The 26,043-nt window shown below is 43.3% G+C and overlaps 1 protein-coding gene across 3 annotated transcripts in view; it reads left to right on the top strand.

Annotated features, from left to right (window-relative positions):
* Window positions 1-26,043, top strand: part of FANCM (FA complementation group M) — a 61,860-nt gene that overhangs the window by 19,460 nt on the left and 16,357 nt on the right. For 2 of the 3 annotated variants that reach the window (XM_010712171.3, XM_010712173.3), the window contains 9 exons: window positions 1,425-1,556; window positions 2,079-2,211; window positions 3,599-3,727; window positions 4,296-4,391; window positions 5,661-5,845; window positions 6,692-6,898; window positions 9,512-9,743; window positions 13,881-14,038; window positions 14,615-14,767. In XM_010712171.3, the coding sequence (XP_010710473.1) occupies window positions 1,425-1,556; window positions 2,079-2,211; window positions 3,599-3,727; window positions 4,296-4,391; window positions 5,661-5,845; window positions 6,692-6,898; window positions 9,512-9,743; window positions 13,881-14,038; window positions 14,615-14,767 (1,425 nt within the window). Of the gene's footprint in view, window positions 1-1,424; window positions 1,557-2,078; window positions 2,212-3,598; window positions 3,728-4,295; window positions 4,392-4,618; window positions 4,724-5,660; window positions 5,846-6,691; window positions 6,899-9,511; window positions 9,744-13,880; window positions 14,039-14,614; window positions 14,768-26,043 lie in introns of those variants that run through there. The other variant, XM_019616039.2, reaches the window with a different exon arrangement.

Genomic DNA, 26,043 nt, shown 5'->3' with positions numbered 1-26,043 from the left:
TGCCGACTGCAGAGAGTTGTTTTTGAAAGAGCTGTGGGCCCACAGCCAGCAGCATGGAAATTCCCCAGCGCGTTGTTTTCTCAGTTTAGCTTCTGCTTTCACAATTTTTCCTTTGCCCTATCAACTTTCTCTGTGTGCTTTTTGTTTCTTTGGGGGATTAATACCGCTGGAGTTGTGGTGGCAATCATTGCCTCTCCCTTTTCTCGGGATTTACCTCTTCGTGCCATGCAGGCACCATACGCAGAGCAAGAAGTTGAGGCAGCACCAAACTATGAAAACAGCCAAAGCAGCAGGGAGCAGTTAAAGTAAATGCTGCTGCTTGACGGTGTATGAATAGTGCAGATATTAATAATATTTGTGCAACTTAATGGGCTCTGAAAACCCAGCACAGCATGAAACGCGTGCAGAGGACGAATGGAGCGTTGTTACTTAGTGTTCAAACATGCATCACAGTTTAAAATGGCTTTTGTTTTCATCTTAGGGTATTTCATCTTCAGAAACTGCAGACATACTGAAGTCAGCATTGCGTGAAGCCTGAAAGAGGGAGCTGTCATCGTTGGTTCAGTCAGACTTGATTTTCAGCAGGCTGGGAGAAGCAGCACGGGGGTTGGGGGCTGTCAGGCTGCAGGTCTGTGCTGTGGTTGTGCTGAGCTGGGGCAGGCTGCAGCAGAGCAGGGGAGCACCGGGTGCAGGTACACAGCTGTCAGGGGCTGCCTGCTGCCACACGGGTCAGGGTGCCTGTGGACAGGCGTGTCGTCGTGCCGTAGTACAGCGAGGTGCTTTGGGTTCTGCTCGCCAAGTGGGCTGATGGATTGTAAGTCATTCTGTAGAACAAATCTGATTACTCCAATTATTACAGTTAGCGCTCCTGCAAAGCTAAGTCTATATAAAGAAATAAATAAAGAAGTCCTGGCCGCATGAGGCTGAAAAACAAAGAGGAAAAACAAGATTACGGTGAATTAGTGCAGGTCAGCTCCCTCGTTTCACCAATGTGGAAAGCAGGTACATGTGATGTGTAAAAATAAATTGCCTGCTGGCTGAGGGAAGCAGGGCAGCCTGTGTTCTGGGCCCGGCTGCCTTCTGCTCGTCCCTTGTTGCTCACCTCTGCTCCCACCCCTGCCACACACACCTCCAAGGGCTGGTCGTCTGCTGGTGCTGCTGTGAGCATTGTGGGTTGGCAGCACGTGGAGGAGCTGCCATGGCGGGCACGGATCCTTCGGGAACTGCACTGTGGTAGTTCTGTGATGGTTGTGTCTGGTACACTAACAAGTTACTTTGAAACCACCTGGTTATGAAAAATTCAACATTTCAAGTAAAGTAAATGAGTGATTTGCATCCTATTGTGCAAGAGAGGTAAAAATAAAGCTACTGAAGGAGGCTGAACATCTTTAACTTTCACGTGTCTTGTATACTTCTGTTTGCAGGTGCTGGAAACGTTTGCTGGACGCCTGATCAAAATGGGGGTTTTAGCAAGGCGGGACATTCCCAGCCTCACCAAGTACCAGATAATTCTAGCGAGAGATCAGTACAGAAAAAACCCTTCTCCACAAAACGTGGTGAGTGTCATAATTTATCTCGTGTTATTAAACACAGAAGTTAAACATTTTAGTTAAACATTTACTACATTAAAGTAGTAAATAAAAAGCAACACTTCAGAGTTTATGAGGTTTTTTGGTGTATTTAGATTTCCAATGTAACATTCGGTTTTTAGCTTTGGAATAAAACAGGCCTACTTGTTCCACCGTTCTTGATTCTATTATGGGAGAGTTAAAAAGAGAAGAACCACTTTTCTAAACTGGGATGGTTTTGAGAAACTGCCTTGTAGTTCACGATGACCAAAGTCGCACCTTCCCCTCAAAATGACATTACTGCACCTCTTTTCTGTCCGTTGTCACTGAGTGCCCAAGTCCTGTAACCTCCTGCTGGAGGTCTGGGCAGGCAGACGCTCGCCGTGCATCGCTTTGTTCTTCGGCTCTGTTGCTCAGACGCTCATCTCGTATTTGTTATAAGAATGGCAGTACGATTCCTGCTGTTTATCATCTCCCTAATTTAATGATGAGTGGGTTTTATTTTCACAGGGGATGCAGCAAGGCGTAATTGAAGGAGATTTTGCGCTCTGTATCAGTTTATATCATGGTTATGAGCTGCTGCAGCAAATGGGAGCGCGATCGTTATTCATCTACCTTTGTGGAATTATGGATGGATCAAAAGGTGAACTGTCTTCAGAAGCATCCTTCCTTTTTTTCCCACTGCTCCTCAATTAATTTACCTCATCTGTCTTGCTAGCTTTGTACAAATCAATTAATATAATGAGTGGGTTGCAAGTCTAATTGGTGTTTGTTTTTCCTTTGACCCCATAGGAATTGCATTAACTCAGTGTTACAGATGGAGTATACTTGGGAAAGCATGTGCATGCATGGCAGTAATTTTGAAAAAAAATAAGGCACAAAAAACAAACTAAGAGGCAGTAATATCTCAGGACAGGTAGAGATAAAGTGCTAAGCAATTTAAACCAAAATTGCTTGGTAAAGCAATTCCCCCAATATTGAGCTCCCCCTGTAGCAGAAGTACTTAAAGTGTATGCATGATTCGAGCATCTTTGCCAGAAGATTATAAATGTGGGTACATCACACTAGAATTTTTATCCCAGCTGTGCAGGATCTCACAAAGGGAGATATGAAGCTGCAGCTGGTTTGGTACTGACATCTTTGCTGAGAGGAGAAATTTCCACTCGGCAGTGTCAAACTGCAGTTTGTGTCAGGGAAGGGATGGTTTCAGCTGTGCAGAATGCCCTGAGATGAAGCTCTGTGGTCCCTTGCTTTGTTCTCGTTTGCATGTGTGTCATCTGGCCGTGTAGCTTGGGATAGCTTAGACAGCATTTTGCCCAAAGCACCGCTTAATTAAAACGGCACTGCTTTGTCCTGTGTCTGACCCAAAGGTGTGCAGTGCACATCACATACTATAGAATGTCTGCAGAATGTGTATTTATGGTATGTGTGTGCTAATATATTTCCTTGTGAATTTTATGCTTCTGACCTTTTTACAGTTGATTTCAGATTGTTGTTCTGGGATGGTACAGAGCTCCTGTTAGTGCTGGGGAGCATTTCATGTGCTTCCTTGATTCTTAAATTCATGTCTGCTGTTAAAAGGTGACAGAGAGAAAATATTCCTAGTAACTGGTTTTTCTGTTCTGGATTTGGTACATTTGCTTTTCTGCACTGTCAGAAAGTCATTCCAGAAACTTGTTGGTTTGTTAGTTTGAGCTTTTAAACTAGGTTTCTTTATTGTCAATTAGTTAAAAAAAAACACAGCATTTCTGGACGGCTTTCCTCCTGCTGAATGGTTGAGGTAGGAGCTTTCAGTTTACCCAGGGACCCCAGCTTCTGTTCCTACAAATAGTTTTCATCTTTCAATTCTCCAGTGGCATTTTCCCTGAGAAAATACCGACTCTAAACAACGTTTGTTGTATTTCCTAAGCTAACTTATGAAAAGATAGGAAAAGGAGTTCACTGCTTTTGAGAAGTTTATCTTTTGGACTGGAAAAGTGAGATTCGCTCTGGAGTCTGAATGCTGAGGTGTTATAACTTCTTTTGCACAGGATTAACTCGTACAAAGAATGAACTTGGTCGCAATGAGGACTTCATGAGGCTGTACCAGCAGCTGACAGACATGTTTTCAGACGTGTGTCAGACTTCAGCAAATGGAAATCTTCACAAGAGTAGAACAGGTTGGTGTTTCCCCTTTAGGGACAGGATATTTACTTTCTGTTTAACAGAAACACTGAGTATTTCTGCACAGTTTGTAGATGCAGGAAGCTATGCATTTTGATATACCTGGCTGTAGTGTTCTTTGTTTGAGATCACTTTCTCCAGACTCCTCATGGTGTTTCCCATCTCTCAGTGGGTTAGGTACCTTCTCATGAGTTCTGTGTGTTTGAAGTTTTTAATTTGATTTAAAACAAAAGGTTGTAATATTATTATTTGGCTATACACCTTTTACACTGTGACTGTGACATGATAACAGCGTGCTTTAAAAAACTGGCTTTAACAAACATACTTCAGTAAGTAGCTCACTTCAGTTTTTGTCTAGGTGAATGCAGTGAGTGTAGGCATCAGGAATCTGTATGCCTGACTTGGAGGTTGGAGCTTGGTGATCCTTGAGGTCCCTTCCAACCCAAGCCATTCTATGATTCTATGATACTGGAGAACTGTAGCAGGAGAAAATGAACTTCACTGAATCTTTATAGTTCTGGCAGCTTCACTTATATCTCTAATTGCTTTATGTTTTTTTTTCAGTGTCTGAAAATAAAAAGGAATTTATTTACAGTCATCCAAAATTAAAGAAATTGGAGGAAATAGTAACAGAGCACTTCAAGTCCCGGGGATGTTCTGGTAAGTACTGACAGCTCAAAGAAAAAGGAGTGAACAGTTGAAGCTGTTGACAGAAATGAACAGAAGTGCCTACTGATTTCATTTGTTCAGGTATTTCTTGTAGGCTGTTCTGGTGGGTGCTGTGCTAAGTAAATTAATTGGCTCCGGTATTGTGCTGTAGATTGTGTTTCAGTGCAAATTACCTGGTCTGTTGATGGATATTCATAAGAAATTTGATGAACTCCAATAGAGCATTGAAATGCAGTTGAAGTTCTTGAAGGGAGACAGCTTTGACCTTGTCACAGTAGGAAAGATGCTGTTGTTGTCTTGCTGCTGAGACTTGCGCTCTAAAGGTACCCCTATATGTTTTAAAATAAAATACTAAAAAGTGAAGTGTCTAGGAGGCACATTTTGTCTCTGTGTAGCATTAAGAATATGCTTTTGGTTAAAGGCACCTTGCTAAGAAACCCAATACAGGTGCAGGTCTTTCTGCCTTTGCTTTGAAGCAGTGCTCATCTTTGCCACTGAGCTGGGAGATACAGCTGATTGTGATGGAAGAACATTCAGAAGCAACAGAGTAAGAGAGCAAGGGAAGGTTTTGAACCTTTCTGCTGTCATGGGGTTCCTGTGCTGTAGAGGCAGGTGTGACTTGGGGCAGTAAGTCACAGAAAGCTGTTACACATCCCTTGCACTGCTCCATGCTCTGTGCTGGACAACTGCTGTGCTGCTGTTCATTGCTGTGCCCAGCTTTGTTTTGCTCTGGACACTTCAGTGACATCTCAAAGTCATGTTGTATGCTCCTCGAAAGAAGGCATCTTTAATGTTATTTCAAGATACTTGCCACCAAACTTGAGCCTTTCAAAATAGCATTAATAACATTACCTCAGACATAAGCCATTCTCACGATAGTTGGTGCAAATTCTCCAAAATTTGAATGCTGCTTCGATTCCAGAGTGGAATTGTTTGAGGAGGTCTATCTGGGAGCATTTTCTGGGAATTTAAGGTTAGCCTAAGTAGGCTGAAAGGCTCATAATTAATTGTTTTTACCACTATTGATTTTTTTTTAATTTATTTAACTGGTGATTTTTTTTGTTATTTTAAAAAGAATTTTGTTGAAAGAAAATTTATTTGAAAAATCAAAATGCCATATAGGTGAAGTGTATCTTCTAATTGTTGAATCAGATGAGAGCTGTGGGTGTGTGACTTGTGGGATGTCCTCTGTTTTTTGGGGGGATCATTGTTTTTGTATCATTTATAGAAGTATTTTTCTGTCTTTCTTTAATTAAACAGATCAAACCACGTCTGGAAGCACATCTGTGGACACCAGGGTGATGATCTTCTCATCATTTCGGGATAGTGTGCAAGAAATTGCAGAAATGCTGTCCCGGTTCAGCCCAGTTGTTAGAGTGATGACTTTTGTTGGGCACTCCACAGGAAAGAGCACAAAGGGCTTCACCCAAAAGGAGCAGCTTGAGGTATCAGCTGAAACTTGCAGTTGGAAGTATTTATAAGGAATATTAATTGTATAAATGAAGATATTATTATTAATCTGGATTGCGTGGTGATGACTGAGACGTCAGGTGTCATTGGTAAATTCCTAGGTGGTTCAGTTGCTTTCAGATTATCCAACACTACACTCACTAAACAGAATGTAAATGGCTGTTTACAAGGTGGATGGTGACAGGACAAGGGGAATGGTTTTAAAATGAGACAGGGGAGGTTTAGGTTGGATATGAGGAGGAAGTTTTTCCCCCAGAGGGTGGTGATGCACTGGAACAGGTTGCCCAAGGAGGCTGTGGATGCCCCATCCCTGCAGGCATTCAAGGCCAGGCTGGATGTGGCTCTGGGCAGCCTGGGCTGCTGGTTGGCGACCTGCACATAGCAGGGGGTTGGGACTGGATGAGCGTTGTGCTCCTTTGCAACCCAGGCCGTTCTATCATTCTATGATCAAACATAAATACTTACTTGCTTTAGGGTTTTTTTTTCCTCATACATAGGAAAATAAGATGTATCCTTAAGTTTTGATGTAGCAAAATTTAAGAAAACAATTGTAAGGCTTGGAAGATCAATTTTAGAAAAATACCATGGTTAGAGTCAGAATAAGGTGTTCTTTATGTCCTTTGTTTTAGAATTGAAGGGCTGCACTGATAGTCTTAGTGTGTGGTATTTGATCACAATGAAGAAATCAACACATTTGGAAAGACTGACTGAGTTTTGTAGGTTTAAAATATAAATTTATTTCTTTTTCAAAATCTGGTTAAACCTGGAAGCGTGCATTAGGGGCTTCCAGGCTAATTTGTGAAATCCATTCCTTTCTTCAGGTGGTAAAACGCTTTCGTGAGGGTGGCTATAACACCCTGGTGTCTACGTGCGTGGGAGAAGAAGGTTTGGACATTGGGGAAGTCGATCTCATCATCTGCTTTGATGCCCAGAAGAGCCCCATCCGGCTGGTGCAGCGCATGGGCCGCACAGGGCGGCAGCGGCGGGGCCGGGTCGTCGTCATCCTCACCGAGGGGCGCGAGGAGCGGGTGAGTGTGAGCTTCATCCTCACTGGGGGACACGAGGGGCCTCGGGATTGGAACGGAGTGCTTGTGTTAGAAGTTGGGCCACGTGGGAGTGCTCTCAGCAATGTCTTGTTTGACCGTGCTGGAAGGTATCGTGGCCTACAGCGTACGGCAGAAAATGTGCCTGCTTTCTCGGTGCTAAGAGCTTTGACTTTCAGGGTGGATATTAGGAAAAATTTCTTCTCTGTGAGAGCGGTGCTGCAGTGGCACAGCTGCCCAGCAGTGGTGGGGTCACCATCCCTGGAGGTGTTCCAGAGCTGTGGGGATGTGGGCAGTGGGCACGGTGCGGTGGGCTGGGCTTGGGGATCTCGGAGCTGTTCCCCAACATTAATGACTGTGTGATTCTAAGCCTTTGTTGTTAAAAGTGCTTACTTTGTAAATGATGAACTGAGATGCAGAAAGCGTGGTATTTTTTTTGCCAAGGTTACAGGACAGACTGTGGAAGAGACGAGAATGCGGTGCTGAGAGCCGGGGCTGGAAGCGCCTCGCTCTGAGCTGCTGACGCACCGCGCTCTCGGAGCAGTGCTTAGTGGCAGCAGCTTGCGTATGAGGTCTGAAGAGATCAGCTTAAGTGGAAATCTACTTTTGCTAAATTCCTGAATCTCAGCACTCAACTCTGAGTACAATTAATCTTCTCTGAGTGCCGGCTGCCCCTTGGGAAACAAATGTACCTGGGAGAGCTAAGCTGAGAGCTGGGAACTGATCTTCAGCTGTACCAGCAGCCTGACCAGGGTCAGCCCACAGCTGCATGACCACAGGTTTGGGACCCGAGATGACACAGTAGTGCTTAGGTGGGAGGAAGCCTGGCAATCCCTGGGACAGCTCTCTTTGGTTAGATTGGTTGCAATATAAAATGAAGCTGCACTTTCACGTTTTCATCTTGCAACATCATCCTGAATGCCAGGCATTCATAGGCTTTATCACCGTTCTGGCTGAAAATGGATTTTGTTCTTTGTTGTTCAGTTTTGTTTACTTGCTTGCCTGGTTCTCAGGTGGGTTGGCTTTCATGAAGGTGAAGTTTGAGATCTGTGTAAGCTAATTGCAAAGCCCAAGTTTCAGAGTCTTACTGATGTTTGATCTATTCCTATCAACAATGTGCCTCTGATTTAAATTTGTAGGTAGCTGGAATTTAATTGGTCAAAAGAATCCTGTGGGGGGAGAGGAGAAAGGGGGAAGCTTATTTGAAAGGAGGAAAGTTTAAAATGGAGGTGAATGGTATTTGTAAAGAGATGTTTTCTTATGCTGCTTATGAAGACTGAAGGTTCCACTCTCTAATGGGATATTGATATAATCCCTTAAATTCCTTGAAGCTTCCTTTAAGCAGTTGTATTTCTACGGAGTTCTCCTGTGTTAGTCAAAAATCTTGCTCAAACTTTGTTCCATAAAACAACTTTTTTAACCTGTGCTGGGATCCCAGCATTTAACAGAATGCCTGTGGGCAGCTTAATGAAGCTCACCATTAACGCCTTCCAGCTTTATTCAGGGAGCATCTCCTTGTGTCCATCCTTTCGAGCCCTGGTTTCCAGGTTCCAGCTTCAGTGCTCAGAGCAATGTATAAGGGCAAGAGATGTGCTGCGGGGACTGGATTCATGCCTTAGTTTCTCCATTCTCGTCTTGGTTTCTCAGTTGTGCAATGAAAGGCAGTGTAATTAAAAGGACTTGAAGCACGTATGATATTAATTAATGACTTTATACCTTAATTTGCTTGACCTCCTTTCATTCTGATGTAATCCAGTTTACATCATCCCTGTATCTATTGCAAATTGCAGATTCCTCCAGGCAAGAGCTGTATTTCCTGCAAGCGTTGTGCCTACTTCTGGCTGTCTGACAGAATGTAAAAAGCTGCATGTTGTGTTTGGATTTTGTCTTATTTGTATTAAGGAGTTTTAAGGCATGTCTGCAATTTAGAGAACAGTCACTGTTCTTTGGTACCTCTTAAATTCTTACTCTTTGCACGTCTCGCATAGGTACGAAGAGATGATAATTCAAATTTAATTTGACTTACGTGTGTTATTGTGGAAGTTTTTAAAAAAGAAGGAATTAAAAGGACTTGCAAGCTATTTTTTGACCATTATCAGATTGTCTGTAGAACTGTACTGCTTTATTGTTGTCTTCAAATCCTGTTGCTCCCCTGCTGTGGTTCCCATGGTGTGGATGCATGCTGCCAGCCCTGAACTCGTGGGTCAAGAACTTGAACACAGCGTTTTGTTGACCTAACTGGCCATCGTGATTTGTTTTGTCTGCATTTGAGGGGGAAAAAAGTTGGTGATAGAAATGCATTACAAAACACAGGGAGTTCCATAATCACACGAGGGAGAACTTCTGTCCTGTGGGAGTGGCAGAGCACTGGACAGGCTGCCCAGAGGGGTTGTGGAGTATTCTGTGGAGATGTTCAAGACCCATCTGGATGCCCATGTGTGCAACACGCTCTGACAGGAGGTTGAGCAAGGTGTTCTCCAGAGAGCCCTTCCAACCCCTGCTGCTCTGTGGAAGACCTCACAGGCACTCATGTGTTCTTTTGCTTTTGATCATGCCCTGTGCATTTCAGCAACGCGTGACTTTTCCTTTTTCTTACAGACTTACAATCAAAGCCATTCCAACAAAAGAAACATCCAGAAGGCTATTTCAGGAAACAAAATGCTCCATTTTTACCAGCACAGCCCACGGATGATTCCAGAAGGCATAAATCCAGAGCTGCACCGAATGTTTATTACTGCTGAAAAATACGAACCAAACGATTCAAGAAAGCTTTCCAGAGGGAGACCTAGTTCTCTCCACCATAAATCTGCTCTCTTCTCCTGTGTCACTGGTAAGAGGATTATGGTGTTTTCTGTAAGCACTCTGCAAGCTGCTATATCATGTTGTTATCTTACAGCATATCAAAAGTGCCTGCTCGCATCAGTTTGGGTCTAGAGCAGAAGTGCCCTTCTAACAGCTGTAACCTTTCAGCTGTGTTATTCTGCTTTGATGCTGCCTTCTTTTCCTTTAACATCCTCACATCACAGTCCTGCCTTTAAATGTCTGGCCTTCATATCAGACCTTTGTTTCATCCTTCTCCATAGAGCTTCCCATAGAGTCAATGACTGAGGGTCAGAAACTTGAGCTGCAAAAAGAAGAGGCAAATGTAAATGTCTGCTGAAGGCTTCTGGTATGCCTGTGTCAGCTGGCATGCTGGTCACTAAGTGTTTGGTGATAATTCTGTACTGGATTTGGGCTGGAGCTGTGATGTCTAGGCTTGATGCTTCTATTAATATAGGAAATAGATCTTTTATACTGTCAGAAATTACAGTGAAACAGAAGTGCTTGAAAACTAGAGAATGATAAGGGACAAAAAGGAGAAAGCAAGAACAGGATGCTCGGACCCCCCAGAGGTCCCTTCCAACTCCAACCGCTCTGTAATTTCTTTTGTGATTTATAATTGCAAAAACTTTTGGAGAAAAATGAGTTTTAAAAAGAGAAATGGCTCCTTAGATGGTTCACTGACATGGCACTGGAATAAGATTGCAAGATAGGATGAAACAGCTAATTGTTACAAATACTTGGAAATCATTCACAATCTCTTTTATTAGGTGCTTTTAGTACCTTAAGGACCAACAGCAAATGAAGGAAGAAGCTTCTTGACTTGAGAAACTGTGTCCAAGTAGTTACACTTAAAGTGTATTTGTGGATTTTAAGCACTTCTGAACGCAGAATTTCTTATTATCAAAAAGCCTGAACGTAGATATGGGGAAGCAAGCTACAAGATTATGCAGAAATTATCAGTTTCCTCTTTGGCTGCAAAACAGTTTCCCATTTCAGCATCCTTCATGGGAGAAATGTGAAGGAGAAGGATTAGCATCAGTAAATCAGTCTGCACATCCTCAGCCTAACCTCCCTGTGAGTCTGCCTGTGCTGCAGGCACAGCTGTGATGCTCCTCCTGATCACTTTTTTCCGTGCCTCTGTAAGGCCTGCTTATCTGGGCTTTGCACACAACCCAGGCAGCACCCAGTAAGGAAAAGCAAGGGTGGTATAAAAAGATAGAGCAGAACAAAATGTGGAATTAATCATTGCAGAAAATCTGTATGTCTGTCCTAGAAAACAGGACCGAGAGGCACAGGGTGCATAGAGCAGATAATTGGCTGAAGGTGTTTCCTGCTGGGGGAATAGCACTCGGCAGGCTGCAATAATTACCAGGTTCCTTTTGTGCAAAGTAGGTTAGCAGCAGCCACAGCTGAAATACATCGTGTAGGTGGTGATCTGTCCTTGGCTGAAGACGGATGGGATTGACGGCCTGTCTTGCAAACAAGTGCTACGAGAGTGTAAATTACTGATACTTTCTTCATATTGAGCACCAGCTTTGTGTTCCAGTCCCCTTCATTATGTATGAGACAGTGCCTGCTGCCTGTTTAAATGATATTCAAGGCAAATCTCAAAAAGAAGAGAAAGCTCTTTAATTTTTGCATTTTCTCCTTCTTTTCCAAGTGTTCTCTTCTACGCTGGAAAGTTGAAGTTGGAAGCTGTAATGAACATTGCGTATGTTCTCATTTATCCTTCCTTGCTTTTCACTTGTTCTGGGGGTTCATTTGGTTTTGTCCATGGCAACCTTCAGTCTGCTTCATGTTCCTTCCCTGTTTGAGAGCAACTACACTTTATAGGAAAAGAAGGCTTTGAATGCCAACTTCAGCTCCTGCTTTCCTCCCTTAGCCTGAGATGTCCAAGTGTTTGGGTCAGACAACTGGGCATTTCTCCATGCTGTATGGAATTGTTGTTTCTGGAGAAGGGAAGAGTTGAGCAGCCTGTAAGTCAGGCATCAATCTTTGCTCTCTGCAAGCCGAGGGGATTCCCTTCCATTCTCCTCTCTCACAGAGACCTGTTGTGTTTTGTCATGTACGGAGTACGTTGTATTGCCCAAAAAGTTTGTTCTGCTCAGGAACAGAAATGTAATAGCTCAGTTACTGGGCACAGAGCTTTGGAAAGTAGCTGTTACTGAATGCTGCAAGCTATTGGAGGCCTTCATGCCTATGTAACCTTGGACAGTAGGATCCCCGTGCATTACTTTGGCAGATGGTATCACAGGATCCTCTTGCTTTGTCAGAACGAGCCGTCCTCTGGATCTGTAACAGGAAAACTGAAGTCATCTGTTGTTCTCATTGTTTCCTTTAATGTGTCTGGATGACATGTTCATCACCTGAACTCTTACAGAAGGTTCTGGTACAGTCTTTGGATAACCATCTTCAAGAGCAGCCAGAGCTATCCCAAACCAGATCTGTTTGCCTGAGAAGGTTTTTGCTGATGCCTGCTATTTCCCATCTAGCAACTTGCTGTTTGGAAGTGCCTCCTTGGTTCCTTGGCAGGCAGCTCTCTTAATTCTTGGATATGAAGACGTGTCTGAAGCAAGGCAGTGGAAATCCCTTTGGGCTGGCTGTTAGGGACTCTTCCTGGCCTTTCCTTTATTCCTTGCCCAGTCAACAACGTCCAGAGCTCCACACTGATTCAAGACTGAAGTACTGTCTTGGTGTGCGGGTGCTGGATAGTTACTGCTCAAGCAAACCTAAAACTTAGCTGTTCTTATAAATAACAGAAGGCTGTGAGATAGATTTTTCTGATAAGTGGTTCTTGATTTTCGTTTCCTACAGGTTTCTGTTCCTCCCTGAATTGGGTCCCTGAACTGTATGGTAGTTACAAATGAGTCTAACATCTCCTAGGCTTGGGTCAAAAATATTCTGGTAGCAATAATAATCTTCTGGGTTTTTTTGTTTGTTGAGTTTTTTAACCATAGTCTTAATAATGTCATTGTTGGTTAGATCTTTTCCAGCTGTGAAAGAATCAAGAGGAATTGAGGCTCGCACTCAGAATTTTAGGAGACCTGGTATTGAGTCTCATGTGCTTCCATGGAGATATGTTGTCTGGCAGTGGTGTTGTGAGAGGACTGGGAGGTACGGGCTGATTCCTCTTACACACTGTTAGTTCAGCACAGGGTGCTGGCTGCTTCTTCTTTCCAAATCCAGTCTCAAGGCGGTTTCAAATCAACTTGATGATTTTTCTCCAAATTTCATGCATCCAGGCTGAAAGCAGTCACATTAACTTAATAGCAATGCTTCGTATGTTCCTTTGCTATTTGCACCGAGGGCTGCTGGAGGGGTCAGGCGTTTTTATTGCATACAGCTGCCGAAGTGTGGAGTGGTTGCATTGAGGTTTGCTGTCAGACTGCTGCAGTAACTTGGTTTCCTTCTCTGAGCCAAGCAGCACCAGGGCCTTGTCTTCAGTCAGCTGCAACACAAGCACCCACCTGGCTTTCATCCGGCATCGATGCTCACAGATGCCTCGTACTTCCCACTTGGTGTTACGAGTATCTACACAGCTAACAAGCCCTCTGTGTCCTTTGCTTCTTCCGGGGAAATGTTCATAATACTTTTGTTTCTGTCCTCTTGCTCATCTACAAGTCCTGAATGGCTTAAAATAGAAAACAGATCTAGTCAAGAAATGACTAGGAAATATTTTTGTCATAACAAAATAATGTTGCTTTCCAGTATTCCAAGAGTAACTTAAACAAATAAGGCATAGCACTTCCCCCCAGCTTATTTGCAGTTTGTCCTTGCAATTACATTTACAAATCACTGAGAATTACATTTACAAATTCAAGCCAAATGCTTTCCCTGTTTGCTGTACTGTCTTCAAGGCCAGTTGGTGTTTGAATGAATGTCCCTCTACTCATATCTGCCAATGTTTCTTTATAGGAGGCCTTCCCCAAAACAGTCCATAGACAGGACCATAATTATAACATGTACAAATATCTGGTTTGATGTTTTGTTTCTGACAGCAGATTGTCTGTATTTGATTTTACTTGTGGCAAAAAGGAGGTATTTTCTTCTGACTGGTAATACACAAAGTTTTTTCTTTTTCTTTCTGTGTATCGCTTTTCTTAGAGTATATAATATTTTCCCCTTGTTTTTTCCCCCCTTCCAGATCCAAAGGAAATGCACTGTCAGGAGAATTGGTCTCTGTCACCTGAGGAATTTGAAATATGGGACAGACTGTACAGACTTAAAGAAAATGATGGAGTAAAGCAGCCAATACTGCCTCACACTCGGTTTGAAACCTTAGAAAACCTGGACGAGACATCAGTGAGTTTAACTCAATGTAATGCTTTTTTGGCATTGGGCCTAATGGAAACGCTGATTAAAGAGTTACCTGTGAGTTTGAAGGATGCCTGTCTTAAAAATGCAATTTTGAGAATTTCTCTTAGGTTTTTGAAGATAAGAATTTAGGGATTAGATGTTTGAAGTAAGTCCATTAAAAACAGGGGAAAAAACCTCACCCGGTATGCAGAAAGTTCTCTTCTGCTTCTGAGACACTCCAGCAGGGTGCTGTATTCATGATGGTGTTGTATCGCAGTTTTTCCTTCCCTTGTTTATATAACTATGCGACTGGTGGAAAATTCAAGTTGTACAAGCATTTCATTCAGGGGAGAAAACAGGAATTACTCTGTCATTTCACTGCTTAACGCAACCTGTACTTCATAGCAGCTCTGGCAACACAAAGCCTGTGATTTTTTTATTTCCCACCAGACTTCAGCATTTGTGATAATATTCAGATTCTTTCCTGCGTTCAGAGTAGTTATTGTCCTTGACAGAGAAGTAGGCATTGGATTTGCTAAACAATCTCTTGACTAAAATCTCCTTGCCAATCTTAAACTGCAGAAGCCTGAAGAGGAGGCGGTGCATAAACTGTCCTTGTCTGAGTGGAGTATTTGGCAGAATCGTCCTTTTCCTACAAGTATGGTTGACCACTCCGACCGCTGCCACCATTTTATCAGTGTTATGGAAATGATAGAAGTGATGAGACAAGAGCAGGTAAGGTGTTTGCATTTGAAAACACACACGTGGATGTAATACACAGTTAGAATACTTAAATAATGAGCTCTCATTCTGTGTAGTCAGGGGAAATAAAAAGTGAGAGTCGGTGTGCAAAGTCACTAAAAGCAATGCTAGCACTATTCCAGGATGTAATGGGAATTGCAGATAAGTTTGTAACATCACAGAATCACAAAATAGTTAAAGCTTGGTCCTACTTTGCCCCAGGATGGTTGCTTAGTGCTATGCATGGCCATGGGCCTTTGGACATTTCCAAAGAGAGACCTGCTGTGCCAATGTGCTGTCTCCTGCACAGCACTGAAGTACTTCCTAATAGTCAGAGGAAACGTATTGTGCTCCATGTTGAGTACATTGCCTCTTTTCCTGGCACTGGGCACCACTGACAAGAGCCTGGTTCCATCCTCCCTGCACCTGTGTATGGGCACTGAGGAGATCCCCTGAGCCTCCTCTGCTTCAAGCTGAAATAAATCATGTATGTGCTTTAAAGGCATCTCATAAAAATGATTTCCACGTTTTAAGACAAGTGTGCTTTGAGGCTTTTTGTTTTCTATAAAAGCTTTAATTAAAAATCTAGTCACTCCTAAGAATTAAAGGATAAGATGAGGGTACTCAGCAAACAGGGATGAACACCATTTGAGAGATGACAGTTTCATTTGCTAACTTTTCTATACAGCTTATATTCCTGTATATAATGAAAGGCACATATGTACACAGCAATGCTTGTAGATCAGTTGAGAGTACCTGCAGTCTTCAGTTGTCCATTATGTTATTTTTTTTCTTCCAGTTCTCCTCATATTGCTTTTTACTGTGTTGAAGTTTTCTAGGTCATCAGAATCTGCTGCTAAGCTGCTGGAGTTTACTGAATAACTAATCTAATCATGGAAGAGAATGGAGACATTGTAGTTGTACTCTTTGCTAGGGAAGTAAATTAATGGCAAGTTGTAAATAGATTTTTAGAGTTAAGATAAGCTTCTCCATCACAGAACAATGGCATTCTTAATTTCTTTCTAGGGTCTGTGCTCCTAAGATTGGGTTAATAACACATTGTCAGAGAGAGAGAACTTCAGGGGGCAGTTCAGGAACACAGAGAGCTGAAAGAAGTTCGGAGATGAATCAATGGTGAAAAGGTTTAGAATCATTTGTCTAATTGAGACTTCACTCCCCACTACCAAATCAGGCATTTTGAAATGCTTGTGTTCTAAATTCCTGTAGTGAAAATGCATCGTTGTGGAACATAGTTGTGGAACATGCTGTGCTCACTTCTGGTACCTTTAAAATAACGTGTAGAGCAATGTCATTGGTTGCCAAGTGCGTTCTCAGTCTTCTCCCACAAGTCTCCCAAAGGAGGAGCTGTGAGCAAGGGGCAGTGCAAAATTGCTTTTGCAAAGCTTTTGTAGAGATGTGTCTGCCTGCTGTCCCTTGCTGGAATGTGACAGCACAGCTCAGCTGTCTCTGCTGTGTAGTGAACAGAGGGTGACCCTTCACAAGCACTGACACCCAGTTCTCAGATATAAGTTAGTGGTTTGTTGTATCTACACCAAATTGTCAAGGTACAAGGACATCAAAGCTTCAGAAAACAAAAAATGCAATATGTTTTAATTATTTTGTCTTCATTGACAGAGGTTTCTTGCACGAAAGCTTTATTGATTTTCTCTTAATTTTCTTTAGTCAGCTTTGACACCTCTGAAAGACAGTAACAGTCTTCCCAGGACAGTGTGTTGTCACCACCATTTTCTCATAGGGAGTGCTTGTTTGTAGAAGAAAATGTTCATTTAAAAATGTAAATAGAGCAAAATAAAATAAGTTTGGGTTTGTAGGTGGTGCTTTAAATTTTTGCATGCCTATCAAGGCACCTTTATAACAGTGAGTATGTATCTTAGGCACGTTCCTGTTTCTGGTTCCGTGCAGCTATGAGTAGCTGTGCTGGGCAAAACTGCAGCCCCGTGTGCATTTCTGCCTCTGTACTGCTTAACTGTGGGAAGACTGTGAGGTTTAAAGTCATGTCCTTCTGCTAGATTGATTCAAACCTTGTTTAGAGCCCTGTTCTGTTTCACAGTGAGGCTCTGGGATGCATGGTGCTTGCTGAAGGTGCAGGGATGGGGCTGCACTCAGTGCCTGCTGTGTAGTGTGCTGTGCCAGGGCAGTGCATCTGCAGCTACGCTGTATGTGCTCAGTGTAAGCGCACAGATGGGTTACTCTGAGTTCCAGCTCTGTGTTTTCTAGACAGCTTTGACCTAAGCATTCTTGGTTACGGTTGTTTCTGCAGCAGATGGTGATTTTCACACCTTACTTTAGTATGTGAGTGTGTTTTGGAATTGTAGGAAACGTTTTTATTGAGTGGTGGGGTTGGATAAAGGGATGCTCCTCCTGGCACCTGACTCTGAGCATCTTCCTTAAGTGGCAAAGCAACACTGACAAAATATCACTCAGAGGCGCTGGCACAGCTGCCTGGAGGAGCTGTGGATTCCCATTCCTGGAGGTGTTCAAGGTCAGGTTGGGTGGGGCCCTGAGCAGAACATATTTGGCTTTAGATAGTTTACAATGACTTTGGCTATTTTTTAATTTCTGATATCCTCTTATGTAGAGGGAGTTTTTATGGCTTATACAAGACCCACGTAACTCAGTAACAGACTTTCAGCCAGGTTCTGGGTCCTGCTTAGGCTACGAGCTGGTCCTATAATAGTACATCTCTAAAAACATATTAAATTCTTCTCTGTAAGCCTGTGTTTTTTCTCTACCAAAAATAGTGTGTTTGCAGAATAACGATGCTTCAAATCAAATTAAGCCATTTTGGTGAGGCAGTGGCACAGGCTGCCCGGGGAGGTGGTGGGGTCACCTGGAGGTGTTGAAGAGGACGTGGCACTGAGGGGCACGGGCAGTGGGCATGGTGAGATGGGTTGGTGGTTGGACTGGGTGCTCTTAGAATCATCAAGGTCGGAAAAGACCTCTATGATTCTATGTTAGAGCAGGCTCTGGGGAGTTAACCTTGAGCAGAAGCTAAGCCTGTAAGAAAATGTGCCTAAAGTATTGGTCTGGTATGACAGTGAGTGGGTAGAAGCAGTAATGTTTTAGCAGAGCTTCAGGAGCTTTTGCAGGCTCTGCAGTTACATGCACCCCTGTTCATACCATAAATATTCTACGGCCAAATATATCACTGCTAATCTGTCTGACGTTAACTTGCAGTTCTTAGTAGCTGAGGGATAACGCCGAGCGCAAGTCCGAGCTATTTCCTTAAATAACCACGATAGAGAGCTTCAAACCACTGTTCTATAAATTATCTTCTGACTTAGGAATAAAATATAAAGCCAGGCAAACCATTATTTCCCCCTGGATAACCAAGTGATATGCAAGTTTCTAGTGAAGCTAGTTATTTCATGGGAAGGACCTCGTTCAGAGATCAACAACAACTTCATGGGAGCCAGCTCAGGGGTGTGCAGGTGTTCTTTCTGTAACAGAACACAGCTCAGACTGTATCAGCTCTGATATCGTTTTCTGTTCCTTGTACTCATTAAATTAAATGTTTCCAAGAAACCTCCAAGGCAGTTGCGCTTTACATAACCTTTAAAAAGATTCAAAGGCCTACAAGTTTTCAAATGAAAGAAGTGAAAATGAGTGAAATAATTATAGTTGTATTGCAATCGTGTGCTTTTAATAGTTTGGTGGAAAAGTAGGCACATTGGAGAGGAGATCAAGAAAGGTTTCCCAACTAAGAACCCTGCAACACACCCATCCCTGCATTAAAGCCTTTAATGCCTGCAGCAGCAAGGCAGATGGGCCTGGATTTGTGCTGACAACAAGCAGGGATTGTCCTGTAGCACGGTAACAAATCAGGTTGTCCCTCTGCAAAATAATAGCTTTTCAGCATGTTTGAAAATTAAACTGTACCTTTGGAAACAAGGTCAGGGCAAAGTAATCACTTTTACTGTGATGTTTTTTGCCCGAGTTGCTGAGGATAGAACAGGAATTTGACGTGCAAAAGCATTCTTTTATTTTCTGGGAGGCAGGCAGTTGTTAATGACTCTGGAACAGTCTTAATGCTGTCAAATGCAGGGGTACCACTTATCCATTTCCCACTCAGGGCTGAACTTGGAAGTTTCAATCAGAGCAAAGGTTCTCCTTAGAAAGAGAAAAGCCACAGTCTCCCATTAGGAGGATTCTTTCTTTCTCCCTCAGGTAGTCTCTGGTGCCAAACACCTCGAGAGATGGCATTTAGGGGATGAGGTCAGAACTGCCACTGAAACCCTCTGTCTGTTCCCATCTGTGTTGTGTTGCCTTAAAGGACAGCACCTCTGGGTGGTGCAGCAGGCAGTTGTGCTCAGCAGCTCTGTGTCCGTGCACAGATCGTGATGAGTGGTGTCCATATGGGACCAGGGGGCCCCCCGGACATAATGATGTTCAACAAGTGCAGGGTGTTGCATCTGGACAATCCCAGCTATGTGTATGGAGCGGGAGATGGATGGAGCTGTGGGTGCCCCATCCCTGGAGGTGCCTGAGGCCATGGATTGCTGTGGGGGTGTGAGAGCCCTTCCAACTGTGATTCGTGGGGTGAAGTTCCTGACAAAGGGAAAAGGGCTTCAGGGATACCCTGAAGTTCCGAAGAACGTGAAGGTGCTCTCCCAGAGTTTTAAATCAGATGTATTTTGAGGGTATTTCCAAATGACCTTTTCCCAGGAGATATTGGATCAAGGTTAAAAATGGTTCAAATAAGGGCCGTGAAGTAGACAGCATTTTAGGCCCTCGTTGGCAGTAGTGTGTTTCTGGTTGAAACATTGTTCTAAGATGTGCAAAACTTCCTTCCCAGCACAAAGAATGAATTTAAAGCAGCGAATGGTATTTGTTTACCATCTTCATGGCAGATACTCTGAGCTGTTTGTGGAACTGCTGGTTCTAACTGTGGGCAGCTGGAATAGCCTGGGCTCCAAATCTGGCTTAGACAGCAGCAAACAGATAAAGCAAATACTTTCTCTTGGGGTTCCCAACAAGATGCTGTGCAGAAGCATCCCTGCTCATTCTTCACTGCAAAAAAAAAAAAAAAAACAAACAAACCAAGAAAAGTAGAGCTTCACATTGTGCTGGGGAAGGAGGTTTGCTTTGTCCTTAGGCAGTGAGGCTGCCAGGCAGAACCTGCAAGACCAAAAATTTCAGCTCTCCAATTAAAATAGTTTATTTGTGCCATATTGATTCTTCTGATCTTATTGCCAGATGATTTTGAGTTCAAACTATAATTAAGACCTTGTTTAGATGGTTCCAACCTTTAATTGCAGGTGCTTTGTGTTTAATGCTCCTATGGGGTTTTATGCTCACAGCAAGAACAGGAAAGTGATTAGGCAAAAGATTTGGGGGTGTCAGCCATGTGAGAGGGGCAATGGGATTGGGCACTTGTGTGGCACCTGGAAGGATTTGAGGTGATGTTCCTGCTGTGCTCAGTGGTGACTCCTTGTTCCTGTACAGTGCTGCATGAAAGTTTCCTTGGCCAGATTCAGGCATATCGGCCAGAAGGACTTTCTTCCACCTCAATTAAATGTTCTCAGTTTTCTGGAAATCATCGAGTAATATCATATCACCATGAAACCAAGAAGAATATAAAAGACGTGATATAGGATTGCCAGCCTTAAATCTACAGGCAAGAGCAGCTTTTTGTGCATTCTGTGTCATGAAATCCATAACACCACTGTATGCCTTTGCCTGCTGTTTCCCAGTTTTTACTGTTATTGTTTGCACTCCTGCTGTCCCTCCCTTCTGGCAGTGTAGTACTGGAGCACGTCCTGGAGATGTCGGTTTGTAGGTTCTGGCTGCTGTTCACTTGTGTTGTTTTGTTCCATGGTATTATTAGATTAGATTCTGGGAGGGAGCACTGTGCACTGAAATTTTGCATTTAGATCTTTGCATTTAAGAAGTAGTTGTGTTTCACAAGCTAAAAATATGCAGGTAAATAATTGGTTGGTCGTTTCTTGAGCTGTTGCAGAAGATTGATGTGGCAAAGCACTTCTCTACTAAATTCCAAGGGTAAGTGGCAGTCCACTGGTGCCTCTTGTAGGAGCTCTTACACACCAAGTGTCACTAAAGATGCTATTTATATTTTGAGGGGTATGGAAATGCAGGGATGAGTTTGCTCTCTGTATTTCCATAGGAATTAAGTAATGGTGTTCAAGTAGTCGTGGAATCATAGAATCACAGATTAGTTAAGGTTGGAGAAGAGCACTGTGATCACCAGCTCCAGCCATTAACCTGACACCAGCATGCCCGCTGAGCCATGGCTCCCTGTGTGCTTCTACCCTACCTAGCACAGGGACATCCCAGGCTAAGAAAGTCAAAGGGCAAATGCCAGCTGTAATAACCTGTCTGTGATGTCAGATAACAGAGCTGTCTGTGCTGCTGACACTTCTGTTGTTCTGGAATACCAACTCTGCCTCTGACACCTATCCACGACCGGTCTGATTTTGCTAATAAACCTTTTAAAGTATGTTTTTAATGCTCTCACTGTGTGTTTGCTGCATAGCCTGATGCTCTCTGAAGCCGATGTGTCAGTAAAATTAGTATAAGCAGATAAATGAACAGCAGCCAGCTGCCACTGAAGAGGAGCAGATGGTGTCCTGTCAGGAATTCCCAGCCACTCAGATCAGCAGGGGCTGGAGCTGTGGGACGTGGCAGTGGCTTGGGTGTGAGGACGTGTTTGTGGGGGCAGCAAGAGGGGGAGTTGGTGGCGGATTGGTTCCAAAGAAGCTGCCTGAAACCATGGCAGTGTTAGAACTGCTAGATTCATTGCTAATGACTTGTTGTTTGCAAGAGGAGCACAGCTGCTGCAGAGTGAAGTGGTTTTTATGTCATCAGACTTATCAGCTGTGGGTAATTTTAAGGGTCTCTGGCTGTGTAAAATGAACTTGAACTTCCCCAAAACGTTTTTGACAGAATTTCTTCCTCCAGAGCATCAGGAGAAGCTTTTCTAGTAACCACGAAAGTTGCTGGAGGAGAAACTGATTCCTCTGTTATCCAGAAGTCTTCTAAAGTATGTCCAGAGAAGTGCAACAGAGCTGTGAGGGGTCTGGAGCACACAGCTTATGGGCAGCAGCTGAGGGACGGGAGGTGGTGGCCTCAAGGAGTGCCAGGGGAGGCTCAGGTTGGATACTGGGAAACATTTCTTCTCCAAAAGAGCAGTGATGCAGTGGCACAGCTGCCTAGGGAGCTGGGGGGTCACCATCCCTGGAGGTGTTCCAGAACCGTGGGGATGTGGCACTGAGGTCATTGGGCACTGTGGGATGGGTTGGGGCTGGGCCTGGACATCCTAGAGATCTTTTCCAACCTTTGAGGCGTGGTTTAACTTCCTGAGCCTGTGTTTTAAAATATCCATTATATTCCAAGCAATAATTACAGCCTGAGAGATATTTAAGAAGTGTAGGGAGTGGGGGAGGAATGGCCATGGCTGAGGGTTCAGACGTAGTTTTGTCTTTCAGACTACATGGCAGGTCTTCTGCATGGTCAGGGTCATGAGTGCAGGGCGAAGACAAGGGGTTCCCCTGAGTATTAGGGAATCAAATGGGTCCCTCTGGAGATAAATACATACTTTTGTCATTCACATGGATGGAACATGCTGATTGATGTCTGCTCTACCTGCTCATGAAAGGTACTGTGTGAGAACCACCAGCCCGGTTGCTGTAATTATTACTAATATTCAAGCTGAAACCTAAGTTAACCCGAAAATGCACCTGAGTGACTGCATACGTTGGCAGTGTTTACTCCACAGGACTCAACACTCAGGATGGAAGTTACAAGTTCAGAAGCCTTTCTTCTCTAGATCTAGCTCAAAGCAATTTGAAAATAGGTTTTACTGTCTGGCGTCAGGAAAGATGTTAATGCCAGCTGTTTGTGCTGCTTTTGCCACAGCTGTAATCAAACTTTCAATTAAAGAAGTTTAGTTGTTAAATCTATGTCCTATCTGATGACAGACTTATCTTTCTTTTCCAGATAGTGAATTCACTGACATCACTGAGGCAGATGTCAGTCTCATTAGAAAATGTACAGAAAGTGGCTTAAGAGGAGGGAGAGGCTAATTTCAGCTTTGGCATTAGCAATATATTTAAGTTTAAATGCTAGAAAATGCATAGACGTAAGATATTAAAACCTTCAGAATTTTTAAATATCTACACCTCCTTTTTGTCCCTTTGATTCTGTACACTGGGAAGCCTGTTGTTTTCTATAGTGAATCAGTAGTTCTAAGCGAGGTCACTGATTTAGTACAGCAAAATGAGCAAGGTGCCCATTTCTGTGCCCATGCATGACCTGCCAGCAGAGCACTGCTCTGTTGGTGCTGGGTTGGTTGTGCTCAGAACATTCAGTGTACCACAGGTTGTACATATCCAGGCTACATATCCAGGTGGGAAATTTAACTCTGCCCTTTCACTCCGTCAACATTAATTAGACTTGCTGGGAGAAAATGTTCAAATGACCAAGTGGAACTAAGCTGAACTAGAACAATTGCATAACTGCATGTAAGCCTGAAAGCAGTGTCTGCGTTTGCCCTGGGTGCTGTATTGGTCTTCTGTTGTTCTGACACACAGCACCTCTGCTATACGTTTTTTCTGATTTGCTCTTAATTGGTTTACCTCTGGTCCAGTTGCAATTTGAATTATGATTTTCCCTACTTAGAGCCCTCATCTTTTCCTGCAGGTTTAGCTAATGGTTGAGTTGTGTGCTACTTTGGGCTGCTTTAAACATGTGAGATGGTGTAGGGTCTAGAAGGGGCTGAGCTGCAGCTCTTACACGTGTTCTGGGTGGAAAGGAGCATCACCTGCTTCTGTTTCAGTAACACTTAATGGTTTGGCAGTTATCAGTCTTTAATCCACGTTATATCTCTTGTATTCCTACAATGCTTGGATACTTTAATCAAAGCCGTGTGCACATTCAGTCATTGCTTACACAAATCTAAACCCACCGTTGTCAGCACTGTTATTTGGCAGCCAAATACGTAATCTCTGAGGACATATGTAAAGGTAGTTTGACCAGGTTTTGTTGTCTGTTGTTTGCTACTGCTCTTCTTTGTTAATAAATGAAAACTTGCATATCTTGTCTCTCTGTTTTGGCTGAGAACAATCATTTGGCCCTTTTTGTACTTCTATAAGTGCAATAAGACTTCTTACAAGTCAGTGTGTATAGTCCAGGGATCTCCTTTTCGTGCTCTTTGTGAGGAATCCTGGCTTTTATATGCTTTTTTGTAACAGATAGGCTAAACACTGGCAGTGAGTGCGTGGCAGCTGAGTACCATCTTCTGTTGTGATGAATGGAGTGGGTTTTTCATGGCCTTCTAGTATTGAATCCCCAGCAATGGAGTCCTTTCCCTCTGCTCTTCCATTCTGCTGTTCTGACCTTATGGAAACCACGTACTTCATCACTGGGACACAGATGTCATTGCAGTAAACAGGATTTGTAGCCAGCTGTGCCCCTGACCTCAAAACAGCCTGTGCACTGATTCTTCATTATTCGTTCTGCTTATGCTCCTTTCTGTGGCCTGCTTGTGAAGTTAGTATTAAAATCTAAAATGATAACTATTTATTATCATTATTATTAATAGTTTGACAATGAACCATTGCTCTTAATACTGGATAGTTTGCTTTATCTACTGCAGCCAGAGAGTATCCAAAGCTGTGTTGGGTGTAAGCTGTTTTCAAAGGCATGGAAGACAGACTGGAATCTCAGCCCTGGGCAATTCTCAGGAACATTCTTGGAGAAAGCAGCCAGCAGTAAATGTAGGTATGACTTTCTGCCTTGTGCAGTGGGATAGATGGAATGTTTTTCAGAGTATTCTTCAGCCTTATTTTCCATGATATACTTCTGGCTCCTACAAGGAGTCTGGCAACAAAAGTCAGTTGAGCTGCAGGCATGCTGGCTGTGGAAGCTCTGGCTGTGTCGTTTTGTAGAATAATAGACTCTGTTGTGTTGGAAAAGACCTTCAAGACCAACAAGTCCAATTTCTTGCCTGTCTTAGGAAGGGATGACCAGATGGTCCCATGATGTTGGTGTCACAATGTCATCTCTTAGAACAGCTCCATTATGCAGAGACCAGTTGATGAAACGAGAGTCATGTTCTCTGTGAGTGAAGCCCAGGGGTTGTGTCCACACCAGAAGAGCCTGTGCTCTGCTTGGGGTCTGTGCCCTGCTTGGGTACATGTGGTGGAAGTGAAGGGTCTGGCTTGTGAAGAGTTAGTGAAGGGTCGAAGGGTAATGGATGCAAAGGGAAGATGTTGGACTTTGGGTGGTGGCCACCACAAGCTGAAGCAGAACTTCTCTAATAATGTTCCCTTGGGACAGTGAGGAGGGTTCAGGAATTTAAGATTAAGATTTAAGATTTTTTTTTCCTACTTATGTCTGGTAAGACTTTTGGAGACTGTTAATTGTGTAGAAAGCATGTAACATCATAAGTCATTTTCTCATCCAGGATAAAGGTACTTTGTTTTATTGCAAGGATCAAGGAGCCCAGGGATCCTTCTGACTGAGCTGCTAGAAAATAAATATACCTTGTCTTTAGATATTACTCCTCCATTAAGAAGTAATTGTTAGTGAAGCAAGTTTAAAACTTCTTTTTGATACTTTGAAAGAGTGTTTGAAACCACTGCTATCAGAGCCTCCTTTGGCCTTTATGCTTCCTGTTAGAGATTGAGTGCCTTTACTTTGCAATCTTAATTTAAAAGAGAGAGAGAGAAGCACAGTAAGAAGCAGCATTCCAATCCAGGCTGTCCTCCTGTGAGTTCTGGGAGCCGGGAGCTATGCCAAAGCTGCTGGGCTTTCTTCTGCTGTGTTTCTAAAGAGCTAGTTGGTTGCCTAGGTCAGTGCATTTATGAAAAGCAAAGTCCAGAGTATAGAAGTGAGACATTCTTAATGTGCCATCGATGCAGTAGCCAAATTATGAACAGTAGTACCACGAGAACAGAGAACTACAGGCTCTGGTGTTCCTTGAATAAGGCTTTCTTATGCTCCCTCCACCTTTCTAAATTCACTGTTAGTGTTATGCTGAGGAGGTAACACCTTGCACCTCTGGTTGGCAAAGTGAAGCTGTTTGTTGTTACGTTCTGAGAGCTGCATAGATGCATGCACAGCAGTGAGTGTCGTGCACTGCAGCTCTGTTTAGTGCCATCGTTATTCATGCATGGTATTTTCTATCTTTCTTAAACACCCAGGTTTGACTACTCAAGCATGGATTTGCAGCAAGGCATTTTCTTTGAAAGCTCAGACCTTCAACGCAAAGCATTTCCTCTTTTTTTTCT

Source organism: Meleagris gallopavo, chromosome 5 (assembly GCF_000146605.3).
Source record: "Meleagris gallopavo isolate NT-WF06-2002-E0010 breed Aviagen turkey brand Nicholas breeding stock chromosome 5, Turkey_5.1, whole genome shotgun sequence".
In the NCBI taxonomy this organism is placed as follows: domain Eukaryota; kingdom Metazoa; phylum Chordata; class Aves; order Galliformes; family Phasianidae; genus Meleagris; species Meleagris gallopavo.
The sequence above is the reverse complement of the archived record's forward strand: the minus strand, read 5'-3'. Positions and strand labels throughout refer to the sequence as shown.